Genomic DNA, 23,992 nt, shown 5'->3' with positions numbered 1-23,992 from the left:
ATTGCAATTTTTTTTGGTGATTTCTTAATAATGATAGTTAATTTGAATATTTAAGTGCATCATAGTACAAAGACGTTATAATTGCATCCGATAAAGGACTGTTAGATCTTAGTGCTGTTAGTTGTGGAGTCCCGCAGGGTTCTGTACTTGGACCTATTCATTCAGGTGATACTTCTTCTAGGCAATATTATTAGGAAACACTCAATTAACGTAGTTATGCAGGTGATACCCTGTTATATAAATTGATCAAATCAAATAAAACGTGTCAAATTTAAAGCATACCTCACGCTTACTTTTGTAAAATATGTTTTGTTAATCGACCAAACAACATTACATTTTAAATGCATGATATCTATACTCAAAATGTGGTATTTAGGTAATCCTTTTGTTCACCCCCAAAAAACTACTCAACATTATTACAACTATATGAAAAAGGTACATAAAGTTGTTCAATGTCAGCAGGCGTATTAAAATACAGTATATTACGATTAGCCTAACATTTTGCTTAAGCCTTTCTAAAATAACACTCAATATACTTGAAGTTGTAAAAAGGACACATTTCGTATGCACTTTATATTTCAACCAAACTGTGATACATAAAATGTACACACAAAAATGTGAAGTTTATTAACAAAAATAACAATGTAATGTTTGCTACATCTGCTGTTAGCAAAAGTTAATATAGCATCCTCTAGTGGCTGACACATTTGCTGTCCCACATTGAGATGGCAAGAATCTATACATTCCTGTGGGAATTCACAAAATACCAGAGGAGTGTTTGTGTGTGTGTGTGTGTGTGTGTGTTTTGGGTGGAGGGTCCCTCTCCCCGGCAACATCTGAATGGGATCAGGGACTGACCAATAGTGAGGCTGAGAAGAAAGTTTGCTCACACGTCAAAGGATTTTTGTCACTTTGGGCCTCTCTGCTGTTGGTAGGTCAAATCTGCTATACATAGAACTGAAAAGCTTCACAGAGGTTATATTGGGCGAAGAGAAAGGGATTATTCAATAAACAGTAGTTGGATTATTAAATGCTGAGGTAGTTTTTTGAATGAACTGAAGCCCAAATTACTCCTGTTGACTCACTGTTTAGTGGAAAAGTTTGACATTTTGGAAGTATGAGTTAGATTAGAAGATCAATGCCACTCGTATTTATTTGTTAAATATAACGCTGTAAAGCCAACAGTTGGTTAGCTTAGCTTAAATGTAACTTAACAAGGGGAAGGGAATAGCCCTCCTTAAAACGTGCAACTTCCAGTAAAATTCATATATTTATTCTTTATATTGCTTTTTATACAATATGACATGTCTGGTAGGGGGATTTTGTTACCATTGGGGGAGCCACTTCACTCAATCCCCCCTCCTCTGTGATGGTATATCAGGAGGTGGAGGAAGAGGGACACATTCATAAATCAACCACAATTTCAAATGTAGAATGATTAAAGGGACAATCGAACTTTTTTTTATAAAATGTTAAAACTCAAACATTATTATCACGCTCTTTACAGTGAACTTTTTCACGGTATGTTTATGTTATTGAATGTTTTTCATATATTTATTGTGATTTTTTTCTAAATATGGTTATCGTTTGACATGCACCTATAGATAAGTGCTTCTCAGTGAAAATCCAACCTGGCACTGAACATTATTCTGATCATTTGTTTTAGAATTAGTGTGTTTACTTTTGACTTGGCATAAGTACTAGTTAAAGGGGGAACACCTAGGTTAACTCATGTTAAAAGGAAGCCTCAAATACTTATCAAAATATGTATCTGCAGTTATTCATACAATTGCTGGGCAGGTTACTTTTTTTTGCAACCTGCAAAAAAGTACCTTCCTTTCAACACTGTGCATAGTAATACTAAACAATTACAACTAGCAGGTTACTCATTTATTCACACATATTTAACATTATCAATAATGTAAAAAGTAAGTTTAAGTTTTTTTTAACTAAACAACATTCTGTACACATCAAATAAACCAAAGAGAACTTCCTGTAATGAAAAACCCTAACATTAATCATTAGCATTTAAATGATGAATATTTTTTTAAAGAGGGCTGCATGGAAAAGTCTGCCCTGCAGGACTTCCTTCCCTTTTTAAAAAAGTATTTTATATTATTTAAGTTCCTTTAAAGTGAACCCAGCCACTCCTCCACTATATCTCGACTCTACAAAGACATCAGTGTGTGTTGGAGTGTTAATAAGTAACCGTCCTGTAGATCTTTAACAATGGGGCCTCACAGTATCTGACCTCATTTAGAGCTCCAGCAGAATGTGTTGCTCATTGTTTTCCACTCACACAGGAGAGCCGCCATGTTTGTTTCTGACCACCAGAGGGCACACAATAAAGTCAAGCCGGCCTGCCAAGCTCACAGCAAAGTGGGACACCAACCCCCCATCCCACACACACAGCTGTGGCTCTACCCATCCATCTTGTTTTTTACTCTGGTCGTCATAACAACTTTCTGATCACTAGGGAAGACGGGGGAGGGGGTGGGTGGGGGGTAAGAGGATATGGACAGGCAAGGGCAGAGGAAGAGTGTGGGTGTGTGTGATAATACTTCAAGGATGACCTCGCTGAATTTAATTATCAACCACACTTATATTTGGAAGAACTTCATTTCCCCTTCCTGGGAGTTAAATCTTCTTTGAAAGGCTTCAAAAAAAAAAAAGGGAACAACTGTACCAAGACAAGTATCTGGAAGAAGTGACATGATGTTCAATCTGGGTCCCATCTTTATTTATTTATTCATTCAATTACAATAATCTCATTACCTAGAAAGCCCTTCAAATATCCTCTGTGAAATCCTCCACCCAATTAGAGCATTCCATAGCAACATTAATTACAATCTTTCAGCAATTGGAAGCTCTCTCCAAAAGCAAGAAAACACTCGATAACATTGATCTACAGCTGCTGCAGTGCATCCGTGTGTTGCCCCACTGAGAAGCAGAGTAACAGTCAACAATTGAGCACATGAAGCAGGAAACGCTGCTTCTTCACGGAGTGGGGCCCGTACAGAGGCAGATTACTATTCTTAGAAACACCTTCAGCCTAATGTGACGAGATCTTATCAAATGTTGCCCGCACTCAGGCTAGCTTTCTCTTTTTATAGGAGAAATTATATAGGAATGAAATCAATAAAGCAGGTTTAAAAAGTCAACAAATCCCAAGAAAAGACCGAACAGTGAATGTGTAATGTTTTTTTTTGTTTTGTGTATCAAAGCCTGAAATATCTTCTTCCTCTTCCTCAAAAACACATACATGAGCTACACTGTGGCTCTGGGTGACATGTTCCTTTATTACCATGAACACACCCACTGTAATTTACTTCAAATCATGCCAATGTGAGCAAATCCTCACAGCTGACTTCAGTGTCATTGTAATTGATTATCTGGGCCCTAGTTCCTGTCTCTTCTTCCTCACTTCCTGTTTATCCTGCTGCCCCTAATATTCTCTAGAGCACCAAATGTGGATTAATCCGCCACAGAAAACAGTCACGAACAAATACACCATTTCCTTTAAACCGATATATTTTAACTTACGGTTGCGTAATATATTTTATATGAAAAACACCATCACAAGCTAAAATTATCAGGGGAAAAACCATAATGCTTAATCCCTAGGTACCAGGTCTGAAACATTTGCAACCCGAGTGAAAGTAACATGTTTGTAAGAAAAGGTTTAAACTTTATTTACATTTTCCCCAATGTAACCAGTCCATCACCACCATAACCTTTATCCATCTGTATTTTATTTCATTAGTACAAAAGCCCAATGAAACAATCTAAATAAAGAAAGTGGCATGTTTTCACTAGCTAGACATTTTCTAAACAAAATCAAGGCTTGTGTGGAATCACAGCTGGATCAGAATTAAAAAAGGTACGTTTCAAAGAGTCAAATAAAAACAGCCTGTCCAACTTTATCTTCCTGGCATATGAAACAATGGAAAATAAGAAACGATATTTTTCTGAGCCATTTTTTAAATCTTCCGAATCCCTTTCAGTAGAAATCAATTGAGACGGATTAACATGTTGTTTTTGATCTTTGCATGGGATTTGCTGACAATAAGATAAATACAGAATAACAGCAACATTATCCTTGAAAGACAGTAAATCCTCACGTTGCTTGTTGTTATAGTCACATTAAAATGTTGAATTCCAGAAAGTGAGTGTTTTCTGACTGGTGAAAAACGTTAAAAGGACTCCCCCTCACTGTTTTTCACTCTAAGTTGAAACTATGAAACATAGACAGACATATCATGTACCTGTCATGTCACCTGTTGAGCTCCGTAGCAAAGTGCTTCTACTTCATTTTAAAATTCCCCACCCACCCAAAAAACAAAACCTGGGAGTGCACACAGTTGGTATTAAATACACCTAATTGAATAAGAAAACAGGAAGTGTTGCCCATGACAGCATGAGCAGTAGATGGATGTTACGAAGAAGATCAGTGCACCTTTGTGTGGCATTAAAGTCCATGTGGGACAAAGTCTTTCTTTCTGTTCCCGATCAAAAAGTCCCAGGTTAGCTGGGTGTGGGGGACGCAGCCTCCATCCTTCAGGTCACACAAGAAGCCCGCAGGACAGCAGTGCTTGGAGTCAGCGCAGCACTCCGCCTGTCAGGGGAACAAAAGCAGCAGTTAAAACCAGTTTGATTCTTGTTGCATATATATAGTGGCATATGCATCTTTATAAGCTTGTTGCAGAACTTTACTAGAATGGAAACCCCCTGATCCTCCTGGATTAAAGACTTGATATTTCTTCTTAAAAACCGGCTGATTTTCAGGTTCATTTTTGTATTTCGTGTCTCTACTAGGACATGTCTCCATGCTTTAATGTTCAAAAGGCTCTTTATTTTTCTCATACTGCCTGTGCTGCAGCACCTCTTTTCACCCTCCGTCTGAAACCAGAGCCCAGTTTGCTCTGGTTAGCTGGCCAGCTCTGTTGTGATTGGTCAACCGCTTAGAGATGTCCCGCCTCTTAGCCTATCACGTACAATGTGTGGGAGAGAAACTCCCTCTGGAGAAAACCTATACAACACACTACAGTAAAGGGCATAATAGGGCCTCTTTGATCAAGCTTAAGAGATGCACTTCTGCCATAACTTAAATAACTTTGAAATATGTTGAAGGACTTTAACCATGAATAACTTTAATTATTTCCATTTAATAATGTATATTTATAGTCAATAGATAGATTGTTATAATATAAATAATCATATCTGAGTTGCTGCTAGTTTCCCTCCATGCATGTGGAGAACACATTGTTCCCCAACAGTAATATGTAGACTTGGAACAAACAAATGGGACACAGCATGTAACAGGGAAGCTGCAGAGGTTCTCTGGATAATGTAACCCAATGTTCACTGGTCACATTATCCACACTCCAGAGGCTCGAACCAGACGTGGTCGCACTATAAAAACATACGAAAGAAATGTGCAGTGCACATGTGAGTGCAGTGTGAGCGTACCCTGGCTGAGGGGCAGCAGGCCCACGCTGAGTTGGACACTTTACAGCACGTGTCCTGCTTTGGGCAGTGGAACTCCCCCGTGCTGTCACATGGTACGTTTGCGTCGTTCTCTGGGTGTCTGGGCTCGGACTGTACCACTTTGCTCTGAGGGAGGGTGAGGATGAGCACGTTGTGGTTCTTCTTCTCACATGTTCCAGTCTGCATGTTGCAGGAGTAGCCCTGAGGACAGCAGTGCTCCTGGTCCGCACAGCAAACCGCCTGCAGGACACAGAAGAAGAAGAAAGACATTTGATATTTTCGCCATGTTCATAATGCTAGGATTTAGAAAGGCCTGTCACATTTCCAAACTAATTTCTCAAACATAATAAACAAGTGTTTTGGTATTGTTTATTTTTAATTAAAAAGTAAGGTGTAATACCAATCCTGAAAACCAGTCAATGCTGCGTTCAAATGCTCTTCGGATGGTCCCATTTCCAAAATTGTCTTCAAATGTTGGTGTATTCATAAGCTCTATATTAACTCAAGCTGTGAAACATAAGGGTCCCATCTTATTAAAAAATCCCTGAAGAGACACTGACCCTAGTTTTTTCCTTAATGCTATCAAAGTTCTTTTTTTTAATTGACCAAAAGGATTACTGCTTAAACACACAGGACTTAAAGTGGACCTATCATGCTATATTTGAATAATATATTGTAGGGTCATACCTATATAAAACATGTCTGTGAAGTTTTTTTTTCAAAATACCAAACAGATCATGGATTTGAGCCATGCCTCATTTCGCTCTATTTGCTCTTTTCCAGCCCTGTTTTTGCAAGGGCTGATTCTGTGGCAAATGAGCTGCAGCTGACCCCCCCCCCCTCTGCAAAAGAGGGGGGCGAGGCACGAGCGTCATGTTACCATGCTGTTACCATGCCACGGCAAGCTCTCATTCCCCTGATAGGTGGGGCCCATATAGGCGGAGCTCCTCGTTTCTGACGTCAAGAGATATTTCAAATCTGTATCAGCCTGTATCAGATCCGTTGCAGCCCCGTTTTTAGAGATTTGGGTATGGAGGAAAAGAGAGAGGGTTGTGTTTTCTGACACTTGGTGAGTTCCCTGACACACCAGGGACACATATTCATGTATAAAAGACGTACAAATGTGCATTTTGCATGATAGGTCCCCTTTAACTTTGATGCATTTGTTTATGCATTTTTAAACCCAATTGAGCTTCACACAGTGAATGAACTATATGCACTAACATCTAATTAACAGCCAATCATAGCTGTGTTTTTGGGTTATATTGGTTTTACTTTTTTAAACTTTATTTTGACCAACACTGAAATAGGACTCACAATTATGATATGTTTTGTTGTTGTTTATCTGCCTTTTATTAATGATGTTGTGGTCCTTTATTATATTTAGTTTATGGTTGTTGTTGTTTCACTGTCACAGATTCAGGCAGAGACTCAGACTTCAGCATACACCTTATATTTGTTTTATTCTTCACATAAAGATCTAGTAATGTTTAATCACCCTCATGGTATGGTGTATTTGTTTAACTGTAATTAAATGACCTGCAAATGATTAACAGAATAACACACCTTGACGAGCGGGCAGCAGCCCCACTCTCCGGTCTGCAGCTGGCAGCAGGTGGTCCCTGAGGCGCAGCTGCTCTTGTCGTCACATTTAACGTCTGTAACTGGGCTCAGCTCGGTCTGGGAGCTCAGTTTGGTGAACCAGGGAATAGCAACACTGGGTCCCTTGGAGCAGGAGGAGCGGTGCGGCTCACAGGTGTGACCGCCGGGGCAGCAGTGGTTTCCATCCTTACAGCACACCGCCTGAACAACAGAAAACGTTACTGAATACTCAATAAATAAAAGAACACCACCTGATAAGCATTCAATCTGAGGCTGCTTTAAAAGTCTCCTATTATACTATTTCTAGTAGGCTCCATCTTGGGGCCTCTTCTCTTTAACATCTACATGCTACCACTGGCTCAGATAATGAAGAACAACAAAATAAGTTACCATAGCAATGCAGATGACACACAAATTTACTTAACAATTTCACCAGGAGACTATGCTCCAATTCAAACACTGAGTAAGTGCATTGAACAAATCAATGACTGGATGTGTCAGAACTTTCTCCAATTAAACAAAGATAAAACTGAGGTAATGGTTTTTGGAGCCAAGTCAGAACGTATAAAAGTTAGCGCTGAGCTTCAGTCTGCAATGTTCAAAACAACAGATAAAGCCAGAAATCTATGTGTAGTCATGGACTCTGACCTGAGTTTCAACAGTCACATTAAAACTGTTACTAAATCAGCCTACTATCACCTAAAGAATATATCTAGGATTAAAAGACTAATGTCACAGCAGGATTTGGAAAAACTTGTCCATGCTTTTATCTTCAGTAGACTCGACTACTGCAATGGTGTCTTCACAGGTCTCACTAAAAAATCTATTAGAAAGCTGCAGCTAATTCAGAACGCCGCTGCTCGAGTCCTCACTAACACTAAGAAAGTGGATCACATCACTCCAGTTCTGAAGTCTTTACACTGGCTTCCTGTGTGTCAAAGAATAGATTTCAAAATACTGCTGCTGGTTTATAAAGCACTGAATGGTTTAGGCCCAAAATACATTTCTGACCTCCTGCTAAATTATGAACCATCCAGATCTCTCAGGTCTTCAGGGACTGGTCAGCTTTCTGTCCCCAGAGTCAGAACTAAACATGGAGACTCTAAAAAATGCCTTGCCATATATTATAGGTCTCAGATTTATACAAATATGTAAAAAAATATGTCTATGATATGTTTTGCTCAAAATACCATACAGATCACCAATTCTAGCCATCCCTCATACCCCTCTATTTCAGCCCTGTTAGAAAAGGGCAGATTCTGGGTCCTTAGCTTTAAAAAAAAAAAGAGAAAAAAAAGAGGGGCGCGAGCTTATGCAGGAGAATTCTACCTAGAGACTCAGCTAAATGCTGCCGTGATCAAACGCCATCATGTGTAAAACCACATCAAGGATTATTTCTGAAACAGACTTTCTCTCTCGCAGGTTTACCACAAGGTGATTTCCTTTTTATAACCTGCTTCTTACACATACTCTCTCCAGTACAGGTTAGCTCTGAGTGTTAGCAATGCTTGCTAATGTAAACAAAGACCATATTACTTTTAAAACTTTGCGCATTGTCGATAGCAAGCAATATCGGCAGCAAATCTGGATCAGCTCCGTTGTACCCCCGTTTTTAGACATTTGGGTACGGAGGAAAAGAGAGAGGGTTTTGTTTTCTTACACTTTGTGAGCTCCCTTACACACATTTATGTATAAAAGACATAAAAAAGTAGATTTTGCATAATAGGAGACCTTTAATGTTGACGTACCTGCGGCAGAGGGCAGCAGCCCCACTTGTGTGTCCGGTCCATGAAGCAGCAGGTGGTGTCTTTGGGGCAGCTGGTCTGAGCGTCACACATGTTCCTGGCGGACGGAGATGAACCGGAAACGGCCCGGCTGGGCTCCCTCTGCAGGGCGGGGGTCTTCTGCAGCCAGGGCAGGTTGAGGGCGCCAGGCTTATCACACGTCTGCTCTGCCACGTTACATTTGTAGCCTTTAGGGCAGCAGTGGTCATGATCGTTACAGCACACGGCCTTGAAAGAAGAAGAAAGTATACCTTACATCCCTGTAAGCATCACATCTCAGTTCAACAGATGGAAGGGATTTTATGCAACGTGACTTCCAAAAAATGACATAGAAGTAAAAGAATGTCACGCAGATCTGAATAATTTCTGCTTGTATTTTTACAAAAACTCAGCTGTTTTGATAGTCCAGTAATCAATGCCTCTGATTTCATTATCAGCGTCATTTTTTACATGTGATAAAGTTCCAAAAGAGCTGCTGTTTTAAGAATCAATAAATTCTCATTTACCAGTTATGATATAATGTTTTCCAAAATGTTACGTAACACAATTTTCCTGGTTGATTTCATTATAATAAAATGTGTATTTAAAAAGCTACTTTATGTCACTTTTCCCACTCATCAATCAGAGGCATGAATGCAGCATGATTTCCAGCTTAGATGAACAGAATGGGAAAAAAAACTGAAAGAATACCTGGGTAAGTAGAAGTACCTCAAAAACGTACCCAAGTACAGTACTTAAGTAAAAGTATTTAGGAGCCTTCCACCACTTCTTTTTCATTTGTTGGTATTGTGTTGTTGTGTTGGCTCCTGTGGGTGACTTTGTTAAATTCCTACCTTGAGACTTCATCATTAAGTATTTAAATTATTAAGCTGTGTATTTGAGGTCTAGAAGCCAGTAACAACCCCCTTCCATATTATACCGAAGAACAAACAAACCCTCAGAGTAAGTACTGACCTGCCCCCCCCCCCCCACTAAGCGCTGACAGTGTGAAGAAGGAGACACTGACCTGAGGTAAGGGGCAGCAGGCCCACTGCCCGGGGTAGTTCTTACAGCAGGTGGTGCCTCCTGGACACATGGTCTGCTTGTCACATTTCTCCGCCTCCACCTCAGAGGTCAGAGCCGGGACCCTCTCCACCCAGCGGAGGGGGGGTGCGGCAGGGTCGTCGCAGGTTTCAGCCTCCAGGTTGCAGACTGTGCCGTGAGGGCAGCAGTGGAGGTGGTCCTCACAGCACGTGGCCTGGCAGGAACACAGGATACACACCCAGTGAGTGTGTGTGAGGGCATACTGTTTTTAGATCATCATAAAGCCTTGCGAAATACCTTAACGTTTGAAAACCTGTGATTGTTGTTAATGTTTTATAGTGAAATATATGGCACTAAAGGTTTGGAGAGCACATCATCTTTACTTAAGCAAGATAAGGATTTTTTATTCTTTTTATTTACAGATCAAAAAATATGTTGTGCTTTGATCTATTTTCACTATATTTAGGTTTAGTCTAAAAAGTTTAAGATTGACATTTGTGATTCTACTGGGAGTTGGAATCCAAAAACTGGTACCATTTATGGTAGAATATGTTGTCAAGTAGTAGGAGCCGTGTTAGTAGGGGATTGTGTGATCCCCCAGAAGAATACGGGTAAAAAAACATAAGAAAAAAAGGAATATAGATGATAACATTTCACACATAAAAAATATATATTCACTCAGTTGCCAGTTTATAAGTCACACCTGACTTAAACGTATCTATCATACAAGAATCCTGCAAAAAAATAAATTCACAACATCACACACTAAAGCTTCCAAAACTTAAAAGAGTTAAAATAACCTTGATGGAGGAGGATGTATTACAGGTGAAGCTTTTGAATAAACTAGCATCTGAATGTTAATACATGTAATAAAAACTATGAATATGTTGCATGTTGTAATTATGTCGCAGTAAGGAAAATCTCCATAATAACCAGAGTCCATTTGTACCTCCGGCAGCGGGCAGCAGGCCCAGCCTCCAGCCTCCTTCTTGCAGCAGGTGGATTTTCCAGGACATGATGTTGACTCGTCACATTTGCTGTTGTCGCTCACTAAGGGGAAGACGGGCAGTTTGCTGAGCCAGGGCATCAGGGTGCCGCCCGACGGGTCGTCACACGTGGAGGCTGCCAGGTTACAGACGGTGCCGTGGGGACAGCAGTGCAGGTGGTCCTCACAGCACGTGGCCTGCAGGGAGGAGAAACAAACAGAACACAATAGCATTTAAAGATAAAGTCAAACAACTGATACGTTATACGATATAATTCACGAACCCAGAATATAAATAAAACTGTCAAATTGACTCAGAAGCAAACTTAAATGCAACCCACAGCAAAATGTACAACAACAATTTATATAAAATAAAGAATAATTAAAGTAGCCTAAATATTAACCCCAAAAAAACTCAGGTATTATGTCTGTCTACCTATAATATATGGATCTTTCTTTTTTTAATGCATTGTAAAATTGTAATCCTGCTAGTATTCTTTAATTTAAATCAATGTTTTTTTATTAATGTAATTGTACAAAAATGTATACGAATACAGTTACCTTATAAATTATGCTTTTAAAGGTCCCATGTCACGGCCATTTCTACTGATCATAATTCCATTGTTGAGGTCTACTAAAATAGATTTAAATTGTGCAATTTTCCAAACTCACATTGGTTTCTCATACAGCATCTCTGTATAGTATGTGTATTCACTCTGTCCTACACGGCTTGTTGGAGCTCCTGCCCCCCCCCTCCCTCTGAGCCCAGTGGCCATCTGCGAGACACAGCGAAACCCAGCCCAAAACCAGCCCGAACACATACACACACCCGCAGCCTGGCTGGGAGTTTGTGTGTGTGCTCACACACCGACTCACAGCCTCGCCGCGTCCCGCCGTCTCAGGGAGGAGAAATCGGCGGAGCTGCAACTGAGAAAAGATTGAGTGTGTGTGAGGAAGTTCACGGACTTAACCTAACGGCTCCGCGGACGTAACGTAACGGCTCCACGGATAGGTCCATTTGGACCAATGGGTGCATTTGGGTCGTCGTTACGTCACTTAGTACCAGGAAGAAAAAGAGAAATCTCCAACGAGGTGTTTTGGGGCAGCATAGACAGGTCTTTTCTGTGTTAAAGTTTTGGGTGTACTTTGAGGGTTTGTGACTCTGCAGACCGTTTACATGCAGAAAAACCTTCATAACACACAAGGGGACGGGTAATAACCAGAAAAGCATGACATGGGACCTTTAAGTGCTATCCTCATGAGTCGTTGTGCTTTTGAATCCTGTGTAAAAATCTAATAATTGGCGTCTTTGAAGGAAAACTGTCAACTTCTTCCTCCTAGTTGAACTATACTTCTGGACAATAATGTGCTAGAACTCCCCACAAAGTCTGAATATAAGCGGAATGACTTGATATTTCTACACGAGAATGTTGCTACAATACAATTTTACTCAGCCGAGATTAGGGGAAAAGGCTTTTTTTTAATACCGGATCTCTGGAATTGAGTTGTGTGTCGAGTAATTCAGTGCAGCTGGACAGAAAGCCGAACACAGTCAGTGTGTGTGACTCACACACATCAGTATGTGGGTACCTTAGGTAACGGACAACAGGCCCATCCTCCCTCTGACGATTTGCAGCAGGTGGACCCCTCAGCGCAGGCCACAGAGCTGTTGCAGGGAACAGCACCGACTGGAACACAAACATCCTTATCAGTGCACACGCAGGAAAAGATTATCTAAAAAGAGGAGCATTGCATTCCGATGACACCATCGTTGGACTCATGCTGGAACGATGTTTTTAAAGAACGAATCAAATCTATGCAGCAAAATAGACAGAGATATCATCTTTTAATTCGACGCATTCTTCTTACTTTTCGACACCTGCTTCCTACATTGCATGTTTTAATTAATTGCAGTCTTGCAGATAAATGTCTGCAGTTAGATGAACAAAACAATGTGTCTCTTGATAACATGTGTATGGATACCTGGAGGGTTTTTTTGTGGATACTTTTAAGATAAAATAAAAATAAATACTCCACACATTTTTCTTAGGAATTGTTAGCCTTTGTAGACATGTACAACAATCAATACAACACACTACAGGAAAGGAAATACTTAAGATCAAGAAGGTCTCGGTGTGTGGAAAGCAAGTTCTGCTTTAAGAAGGATTTCCTCTCTTTATGAAAACCGTCCAGACCAGACAGATGATCAATACGCTAATCTCAAACTAGCGATTCAAAAATATCCAACCCAGTCCCAGTCGTAACTGCTCACCGTCATTAGGTACAGCAGCAATCTTCTTCAGCATGGGAACGCTCGTTTCACCAGACTGGCAGACCCCATGCTCCAGGTCACATATTGTGTTGCTAGGGCAACAGTGGAGATGATCGCTGCAGCAACTCGCCTGCACGTGATTTAGGCATCAGACACAGAGTCAGTGAGAAAATCACAGTATGTTTAACTAGAAAAATACTTTTTCTTGTTTAGCTAAGGAGAGCTGTGACGAGATGTGACGAGATGTGATGTGATGAGATGTGATGTGATGAGAGGTGATGAGATGTGATGAGATGTGATGTGATGAGATGTGATGTGATGTGATGTGATGAGAGGTGATGAGATGTGATGTGATGTGATGTGATGAGATGTGATGAGATGTGATGTGATGAGATGTGATGTGATGTGATGTGATGAGATGAGATGTGATGAGATGTGATGAGATGTGATGTGATGAGATGTGATGAGATGTGATGTGATGTGATGTGATGAGATGAGATGTGATGAGATGTGATGTGATGTGATGTGATGAGATGTGATGAGATGTGATGTGATGAGATGTGATGTGATGTGATGTGATGTGATGAGATGTGATGAGATGTGATGAGATGTGATGTGATGTGATGAGATGTGATGTGATGAGATGTGACGAGATGTGATGAGATGGCAATCTCTGGAATTAAACAGTAAAACATTCATTTTTGCTGCTGCAAACAAAGATGATGTCGGCTGAGCAGTGTGTAGGTGCTTTTACATGTGTTGTAAATGCTACTAATCTTATCTACTTGTGCATCATACATACTTTTTTGTTATTCAAGTATCATGTATTGAAAATGTATGATGTCTTATCCTGCCTTTTTTTAAACAATTGTCACTTCATCAGCAACACTTCATCTTACATAAATAAGCTGCAGTGGCATTCTCCAAAGTCCTTACTAAACTGTGTGTATGTACACAACAATGACAAATGTTTATGTATACAGTAATTACCAAGAGCTGAAACATACAGTAAAGCACACCTAATACAAATCAAAATAAATCTTTACAAAAGCATATTTACAGCTGCAACTGACACATTTTCTTGTTTAACAGTCTAATATTTGGTCACTGAAATATCAAAAATAGTGTAAAATACCATGGGAAAATGTATACTAAAATGAAACAGCAAACCTCACATTTGAGAAGCTGAATATTTGGCATGACTTAATCAAACAACTGAACTTTTGGCGATTCCTTTCTATCGAGCAACTAATCAATTTATCAACAAATCGTCATATATATCTTCGACAGACTAATAAGTACCTGTGGGTAGGGGCAGCAGCCGTAGTCTCCGGAGGGAAGCTGGCAACACGTATAACTTTCTGGGCAGCTGCTTTTTCCACCAGGACATGTCACTGCATCGGCCACAGGAGCTACACACATAAAGAAAGAAACAGCGTATATCAGCATACATAAAGACCCTTTCCAGCCTATCCAGACAATGTGTTAGAGCGCTAGCCAATAGAAGCATACGTGTTACATAGTGATGTATAAAAGCAATGTTACAGAAGTAAAACACAAGGAGTCCAATGTAGGTGTTTCAGGTATGTGGCAGAGAAACTCTCTCTGAAGGGAAGTCTTGGATTTGTACCTTTGCAGACCATTTACATACACAAAAACCTAAATAGCACACTACAGGAAAGGGAAACCCCCAACAGCATAATAGGGCCCCTTTGAAAATGTAAGTATTGGTTGTCACTCAGTAATGAACTTATGCTGATTCAGTCAACAATTCAAGCCCAAAAAAACATAATAGGAACCCCTTTAAAAATCTATTTTTCACATTGGATTTTCAGTAGAACCCACGCCCCTCTACATGAGGGACTGCCCACCTGGATTATTCTTCCTCCTCCTGGCGGGCAGTTTCTCCAGCATGGGGAAGGACTCCAGTGAGGAAGACTGACACTTTGAGTGAGCAATATCACACTTTGTGTTCTCAGGGCAACAGTGACGTTTATCCTCACAACACACCGCCTGCAGAAGAGGAGAAAATACATTCCGAAAGCCATGAACACTAACTGAATTCAAAACGGAATATAATAAAGCAAATATATATTTTCGGGTCATTTTACTGGATTTTGTATGTTTATTTTTTACCATGAACAAAATAAGATAAAAATATAAAATAAAACGTTTTGAAGATTTGGGACATTTTGTAGTTCTGCAAATATCTTCAAACATTTCTTTATTATGTCTGTACTGGAAATAATGTAACTAACTGTATATGCCTACGAATGGGTTCAAAACTTTAACATAACTTAGAAATGTAGTCTTGGATAATATAGCATTTTCTTATGCAGCTAGAAGAGCAGCAGGCAGAATCTAACACTGACTATCAGACCATGTGATATGTTACTTGGTGCAGGGTTAGTGCTGAGCAAGCAGTTTGAGGCGACAGTGTTTGTGAGCTGGTGTATATCACCTTAGCTAACGGACAGCAGCCCCAGGAGTCGTCGGTAAGCTGGCAGCACGTGGTGTCATCGGGACATTCAGACACCTCGTCCGGACAAGTGATGGCTTTCACCCCCTCCTCGATCTGCGACATCACACATTACAGCCCATGCATACCAATGAATGAAAAAAACAAAACAGCACATCAATGGCAGGACTGCAAATGTATATACTAGCATTCCTTCTCTTATTAACAAATGGAGTGCAAATTAAACTGATCTTATTGTGTGTAAAAAGTGTCATTTAACCTACATTTATCAAAAAGATATGTATGAAAGTCTAAAGGAGGAAGTCTAGAAAACAATCAAAGGCTAACAGAATGTTATGCTCCATTGATTGTAGTGCAAAGGTTGATTAACAACTCAAACTTGCTACAAAATAACGTTTTGTTCAAATACCTTTGTTACAGCTACCCGAGGGACGAGTAGGGCCGGTTTGGCAGGAAGTCGTCTCATCCAGGGCAGAGAAACTGTCTTATTAACACACTTGGAATGAACCAGATCACAAACAGTCGCCTCAAAGCAGCAGTGGAGGTGGTCTGAACAACACTCAGCCTGCAGGCCGAATCAAAACAGAGATGGGGAAACATGATTAAGGTTTAATGAAACACACAGCAGCAGAGAATGACGTGGACCAAGAGTTCACCTTGTACACACCTTCAATTCTTTAAAAGCTTAATATAGACTCTGAAAAACCAACCCGAGTCTAGTCTAAAGAGTCTAGAGAGGCTTCTCAATTCTTACATTTCCCCTCCTCGACTCCTATCCTCGAGACTTAGTCCCGCCCACAGGAGATGCGAGCGGAGGACTGAGGAGGGGAACCGAGGAGAGAGGAGTGGATGCAGCAGGCGGTTAGAGAAATGAGAACTCCTCTCCTCTGAGCGGTCATTTTAAAGAGACGTCCATTAATGATGACAGGAGGCACAGCAGCCCTCTGTCTGATGGACAGATGTGTTCATGATGACTTCTATATTTACTTTGATTCATTGACAGTGCGGTATAATGAGACAATAACAGGCTACAGATGCGGACACACACACATATACACACACATATATTTATATAAATATATACAATTTCAGAATCAAACAAGTATGAGAGCACTCTCATAATAACGTAACACAATCAGAGACTGGATATATCCCCCCCCTCTCTCTGGTCGCTGAAATGGGGAATTGAAATTACGGGCCAAAAGTTGTATTTATAAGTATTAAAAGTAAGCATCGGACACCAAACCAACTGAGACACACACACACTGTACCACACACACCTAGCTCCTAAAGCATAATCAGGCTACAGCCGTTGTGTATTTTATTATGTGAAGCACTAAATGGTCTTAGAAAAAGATCGACTCTTTGTTTGTAGATATCTACTAAACTACAGCAAATAAAGAGAGTAGGCCTGTTATACTGAGTGATATATATTATACACACTGCTCTGCTTTCTGCATGGACCTCACAGCTGTTCTCTCTGGAAACATCAAGACGCGATGAAAGCAGTTACTAAAATAATATCCAGGGGATGCATGCAGAGCTGTCATTGGCTGAGATAAGTCCGGCCGTGCGTCACGCCTCCACCGTTCCCGGAAATGCATCCGCGGAGGAGCCGTGGAGGAACCATCAGTGTCTCCTCGGTTAGAGGATGTGCATTTAGAGAAATGAGATGTCCTTCAACATGGCGCGCTGAAATCCATTTCCGGGTCACTACCGGAGGACCGAGGAGTCGAGGAGGGGACATTTAAGAATTGAGAAGCCTCTTAGGTCACAGTATATCTGGAAGAGGTGGTTTGAATTTCAATTGCCCAAATATCATAACATTCAGATTCTAAAAGTAGATTTGCTTCCATTCTGGGAAGTGAAAACAGGAAATACTGTAAGCATTAGTATGTAATTTCTCACTATCTTCTTTTGCATGTAGTGATTCAAATGGAGTGTTCTAAAAATATAATTACCATTAATAACTTTTCTGTGTTTTATATCATTTTAAAGTGAATATATTAGGGTTTTGGACAAAAAAAGGACATTTAAATCTGTAAAGCTGTTAAATTACTTTGATGGATATTTTCTTAGTATTTTACGAAATCTTTAGACAATACGAATCAGTTATCATTAGTTTCGGCCACACAAATATCACAATATTGTACCTGTTCAAATGGCAAAAAACGTACTTACATTGTTTGACTGTATCAGCAATAAGTCCATTACTGAGTGACCACCAATACTTACATTTGGGAAAGGAGCCCTATTATGCTCTTTCCTGTAGTGTGTTATATAGTTTTTGTGCATGTAAATGGTCTGCAAACACTAAAATCCCAGCATTCCTTCCAGAGGGAGTTTCTCTCCAACACACTCCCCCCCTCCCCCCCTCCATTGGACTCCTTTGTTTACTTCTGTGCCATAATGACATAAAAATGCAGGACTCGCGCTTATATTGGCTCGCGTTTCAAAACATTGCACGTAATAGGCTAAGGGGCGGGACATCTCTAAGAGGTTGGCTTTAATAGCTCAACCTGTGTGACTGAAAAGTAACTCACGTGTGGTAGTGCACAGCACCCGTATCCGCCCACAGCGTTCATGCAGCAGGTGTCGTTGTCCTCACACATGCCTCCATCCGGACAGACCAGGGCTGAGCTCAGGCCCAGCAGAGCCAGGACCAGGATCCTGAGCTGCAGCATCTAAACACAAACAGGAGAGGAAAGGGCCGTTATACATGCCACTATAGATCATGAACTATTGTCAACAACGTCTATTTCATCTTCAGTTTCTGTGTTTTTTATATTGTTTTGTGAGAAACTTAAACTTTGTGAAGAAGGATAAGAAAGATAGAATTATGTGTTAGAGCTCAGCAGGAATTCTTACTCATTAAAAATGTAATCTAATGAACATGTCCTTTTAATTTTTATGTAAAGCACTCATATCTTAATGAAATGTGTTCTTCCCTTTTGTAGATTTTAGAGATGCAATTAATGATTATTTTCTTCATTGAGGTGAAAAATACATTGTTTTATTTTAAAAGCCAGAAATCAGAGAAGGTTTAGCATTTTTTTGCTGTAAAAATGTATGAAACAATGAATTGATTATCCAAACAGCTGCTGGTTTATTTTTTCTTGATTGAATAATCAATAAATTGACCAATCGCTGCAGCTGTTGTATGTTTATCGAGTCAGCACATTGTGTTTAAAACGAGTCAATGAGTCACCATTTCTGATAAGCAGAATCTTGTGCAATTCGAGAAGACTAAATGATTATTTTGCATTATAGAAATGTAAGCTGCTTAAGATTCATGAAAACAGATCATTATTTTTAACTGGATTGTTAAATCTCATCAGCAAAAACTGCACACATGTTGAGTTATCTGTTTAAATACAGCTGTAGAAATGTAGCAGCATCTGATTGAAACACACCTTAAAAAGAACGAAAGTGAAACACCTTTACTGTGTCATGAGCTTAATCAGGTATGTGAACCAGTTGGGCAATGACTTAAGGTTTTTTAAGGATGAAATAACCTGCTGTTTATATGCTTGGTTATTGTTATCTTTTACTTTTGCACAAAAGCAAAAGAATCAACAATAAAACAGTAACAAAATATAAACATTTAAAGTTAAGCATGTGTAGAATCAGGGTAATGTAGTTTATAATATGCAATAATAAATATTGATTAATTATTGATAACATCACTTCATTCATTAATTGAAGTGATTTTACAACTTTATATTACTGCTAGCTTGGATATTTATGTTAAGAATGAATTAAAGGTGGGGTATGTAATTTTGGAGAAACCAGCTCGAGTGCGCTAGAATTTAAAACTACGCAGCCGAAAAAAATCTGCCTCTTCCTTCAGCTATTATTTTATCATGGCTAACGATTTATACAAATATGTAAAAAAATATGTCTATGATGTGTTTTGCTCAAAATACCATACAGATCACCGATTCTAGCCATCCCTCATACCCCTGTATACCCCTCCTCCAACACACACGAACACACACATGACCAATGAGGGCACGAGATAAATGTGTGCACAGATGGAAGGCTGACAGGCAGGTAGGCCATCCAGTTATTTTAGTCGTGCTTTTTACAGGACCACGGCTTCCACAGATGACATTTTTGTATGTATTTATTGTCAAAGCATGTAATGTATTCATTGCTATCGGGATGTTAAGAGCATTCCATGGAATATAACAAGTGTTTTGAAATAAATGACATACCACACCTTTAAGTCTCATCTTTACCGTTGAAAATAATACACCAAATGATTTTTGTCAATTATATTTTGCATTGCTGATTTGACTCTTTACAGTTACTAAAGCTATAAGATAAATGTAAATGTAGTAGAGTACACGTTATAAAGGTAGTAGAGAGTGGGAAATGCTCAAGTAAATAATAATGTATTTAGTTACTGTCCACCACTTTATCTAATATATAATTATTATAAATATAGTAGTGAGAGTACTTTACCATTTTAGCAGAGGACTGAAAGACAGGCAGAATGAGTTCAGTATTTAAAAAACAGCACTATGCAGCATACTCCTCTTACAACCTGTAAAACAACCAAAAAACACAATTATTCACCATCATTCTGCGTTAAGATACTCAACAGTATATATACAAAATAGAGCTTAACATATAACTACTTGACACCAGAAATATCTCGCTATCGGTAACAGTTTAACGAGCTAACATCAGATAAGTAGCTAGAAAAATAGAGCCTATGATAAAAACAAGTTAGCTTAGCATGCTAGGTGGCTAACATGATTAAAGCTAGCCGGTGAATGACTTGGAGCGGTTAACAGACAGCGGTAGAGTGTTTGCCTTACCTGGTAGGTTCAGAGCAAAGAGTCACCTCGTTAATAAATGTCGTATGCATAGGCTGCACAAACATTCAGAGTACAAAGGACAGACGAGCTGTGTTTGATTCACAATTCATTAATCACATGACACTCACACGTGACTGTGCAGTTTTGTGTTAAAGGGACACTGCACTTTACACCACCTTTAAATCCCCTGGAATACGTGGTTTTATTTATTTGTTTGCACATATACAAGTATAACAAACAGTTGTAATTTAAGAAGAAGTTTGAACATCATACAGTAGAGGTTACAAAAAACAGAGTCTAAGAATACTCTTTTACAAGTAAAAGTCCTACATTCAAAATGTTACTCAAGTAAAAGTAAAAAAGTATTAGCATCAAAATATACTTAAAGTACCAAACGTAATAGTACTAATTTGGCAGATCCATTTCAGAATAATATAATATGTTTTGATTATAATGATTGATCATGAAAGTGTTACCAAAGCTGGTAAAGGTGCAGCTAGTTTGAATGACTTTGTATACTGCAGGGTAGCTGCACCCAATATACAAGCTGTTAATAAACTTTTCAATCAATCAATCAGCTTGTGAATTTACTCCAGGTGGAACTAAAGTCTGATATAAGACTTGATTATATTTCACATCAGTCATCCAAATCTGCAAAGTAACTATACGTATTAAATACATTTAATGGAATAAAAGTACACAATTTACCTCTTAATTGTAGTGGAGTGGAAGTACAAAGCAGCATAAAATGGTATCTCAAAATTGTACTTAAGTACATTAATTGAGTAAATGTACTTAGATACTTCCCACCTCTGCTAATCAGAATCAGAATACCTTTATTAGTCCCACAGAGGGGACATGTGCATAGTTACAGCAGGAAAGAGCCACAGACAGCTTAATGTTACATATGTTAAAAAAAAGTACTAAGTTATGATATAATAAAAAATATAATGTAAAAAAAAATACTTTTCAAAATACAAATCCTGTAACAGTTCTTAGGATTTAGCAGCCAGGTATATATTACACAGTTATTAATGGCATATGTATATAATAATGTATATATTTCACATATAGCACATCGTTTGATGGTATTTAACAGCAGCAAGTTACACAGTTTACAAAATACAAAATGCAAATACACACCTTGTAACGGTTCTAAGGATTTAGCAGCCAGGTATAAATTAGTTATTAACGGCATATATATATTGCACATATAGCACATATTGCACATAAAGCAGTTATACATAAAATGCAAGACATATATAATCAACACAATATGTTTTGTTTGTAAATTGAGCTTTGGTCTGTTGTTTAATAATCTATGATATGTAGCTCTTTTCCAAAGAGATGGACCTCTGCATGTCAACGAATAGCCTGATCCTAAAGGGGAAATAGCGGATATGGGAGGAAAAAGACTTGTGCATCTTGTCTTTCTCTTTTTTAATGTATAACTTTATGAGCATCACATGTAAAGGTAATGGTATAAAGTAACCCTGTCTTCATTTACTCAATCACTGTACATAAGCACCGTATTAAGGGTAATACATCCTTTTTTTTATCTTAATAACTTTTTTCCAGATTCAAATCAATCATGATGTTATTCTATCAAACTTGGCTCATCCCCAGGGGCAATTCACAAGCAATCCAGAGTTGATGTAACACATGTAATACTGCTTGCTTAGTCATTTTGTGTTTAATTGCTTCTAGTTTCAATTTGAATTTATATTAATTTGAATTTTCTATTGATTTCAATAAATCAATTGTGTTATGATTTTTTATAAAGCACTGTGAATTGCCTTGTTGAGATTTACTTTAGCCATACTCCTATTCAATATCTCTTAGCCTTTGACCTATTGCTGATTCAAATGTTTGTTTAGTATTTACTTTGTCCTTATTTGTCTATCCTTACATAGATTTGTTGTTTCGCGCTTTCCTTATGCTTCAATGTTTCAACACGAAACTTAAGTATTTCTAAAATAAAATAAAATCACACACGCTGACTGACCGTGGGAACACATTTATTTTTAATTTTGTCTCATGTACAGAAATAACCAATTTACAGTTTACAAACAACTGACCAGGTTTATGAAGCATGTGATTCACTGCACAAGATGGAGGCCTACAGTCCAATCCTCCTCACCCTCATGTGTATGTGTAATATCAAAAACCCAACTAAATGATTCAATACAGGTTTAATGTGGAATCAGCCTAAAACACAAGGTCACAAAAAACCACTGAAAAATCATAATCTGTCATAAAAAAAGACAAGAAAGGGAAGCAACAATTGCACAACTCATAATAAAAAATCCACAGCTGGTCCCAAAAAAGCATTTACAGCAGTGGACACGACAATTCAGTAGGAATCATTTCATGGCTTCATGGTTATTCTTCAGACTTTGAATTACATCACATTTTCAGTTTGGCTACTGACACAGGCTTATGAACAGCAAGCAAATGTGGGGAAAGGACCAACAAGTCAGCGTGACCTTTATACAGCCTTTACTTCATAATCAAACTCTAAAACAAAACAAAAAACATCTTCAAGTTTTCTAAACTGGTGAGCTTTTATGTGCTAGATTATATAATTAAGTTCACAGTTGTTGATGCTTCGTAGGCAGTGGTGATGCTAGAATTAGCGGGCGCGTGTTGTCAGTATGTTGTAAACATTTACGACCGGAAGTGAATTTTTGTTAGAACTGGATCGAGGGAAAAGTCAGTGTTTCTTCATATAACAGAGTTCATTTTTGGCAACATGATTCAATGCATCAGTGCATCATATTTCTGTGCCAAACATCCTGGATGGATATCCGAAAAAATGTTGAATTAAAAACACCCTATTCTACATGTTACATGCACATCGTATACACATAAAATCTCATATAGTTCATCATACCATTTACAAGTTCGGTGAAAAAGAGGATAGATACAAGAAATTAAGATAGTAAAAGGACGTAGTAGCCGCAAGAAAAGTTGTTATTTTTGGCCGGCGTGCTCCCCAGAGTGACGCGTGTTGTTGTTACCACAATGCAGTGTGCTTATTAGTGCAGTAGTGACTGCTAACTGCATTTTGAAACGGGACCTGCATGCCTATCACTCGATCCTATGTGAAAGAAGGCACTTACAGGAGAGAAGTGGTACAGGCCCTGTCCGAAAACTACCCCTGTAGATCTTAGTAGAATATTAAATAGGTAAGACTTCAAGTAAAGTGGTGTTTATGCTGTTTAGAACACACACTTCTTGGCAAATAGGGGTCTACGCAGGAGCCCGACGAACACTGGCTTTTGGTGCCTTCTGTTTATTTCATACATTCATATGCATGCAACCTTTCTGAGCCAAATGCTCTTTAAAATGTCTGGGAATCTATTTACACAGCAGAAATCGCTAAGAAGTCTCTGTTGATCTAAGAGAAGAAAGTCAGAAAGTCCAAATGTTGGCAATAAATCAACGAGAGAGGGTGACATGAAGACTCAAACATGATGCTCAACATTTCAAATCATTATTATCTGAAGAAGTCATTTGTAGATATGAACACAA

General features: G+C 38.9%; 1 protein-coding gene across 1 annotated transcript; it reads right to left on the bottom strand.

Annotated features, from left to right (window-relative positions):
• Nucleotides 1-2,713: 2,713 nt before the first annotated feature.
• grnb (granulin b) lies at nucleotides 2,714-20,608 on the bottom strand. The gene is made up of 15 exons (XM_034227528.1): nucleotides 20,459-20,608; nucleotides 20,100-20,181; nucleotides 18,176-18,316; nucleotides 16,042-16,197; nucleotides 15,615-15,728; nucleotides 15,025-15,166; nucleotides 14,456-14,565; nucleotides 13,154-13,283; nucleotides 12,472-12,569; nucleotides 10,846-11,079; nucleotides 9,880-10,110; nucleotides 8,838-9,101; nucleotides 7,054-7,290; nucleotides 5,470-5,727; nucleotides 2,714-4,615 (listed from the first exon to the last, which is right to left on the bottom strand). The coding sequence occupies exons 2-15, from the start codon at nucleotides 20,100-20,102 to the stop codon at nucleotides 4,469-4,471; spliced, it is 2,265 nt and encodes a 754-aa protein (XP_034083419.1). The 5' UTR covers nucleotides 20,103-20,181; nucleotides 20,459-20,608; the 3' UTR covers nucleotides 2,714-4,468.
• Between the last annotated feature and the right edge of the window lie 3,384 nt (nucleotides 20,609-23,992).

Source organism: Gymnodraco acuticeps, unplaced genomic scaffold (genome assembly GCF_902827175.1).
Source record: "Gymnodraco acuticeps unplaced genomic scaffold, fGymAcu1.1, whole genome shotgun sequence".
NCBI lineage: Eukaryota > Metazoa > Chordata > Actinopteri > Perciformes > Bathydraconidae > Gymnodraco > Gymnodraco acuticeps.
Note: the sequence above shows the minus strand (reverse complement) of the source record. Positions and strands in the feature narration are given on the sequence as shown.

Excerpts from the sequence above, each read along its gene's own strand:
- grnb (XM_034227528.1), bottom strand. Across the intron at positions 16,198-18,175 it reads GGTGCTGTGCACTACCACAC|GCTGAGTGTTGTTCAGACCA; the intron begins GTGAGTTACTTT and ends TTCGGCCTGCAG. Across the intron at positions 12,570-13,153 it reads TGCTGCTGTACCTAATGACG|TCGGTGCTGTTCCCTGCAAC; the intron begins GTGAGCAGTTAC and ends TTTGTGTTCCAG.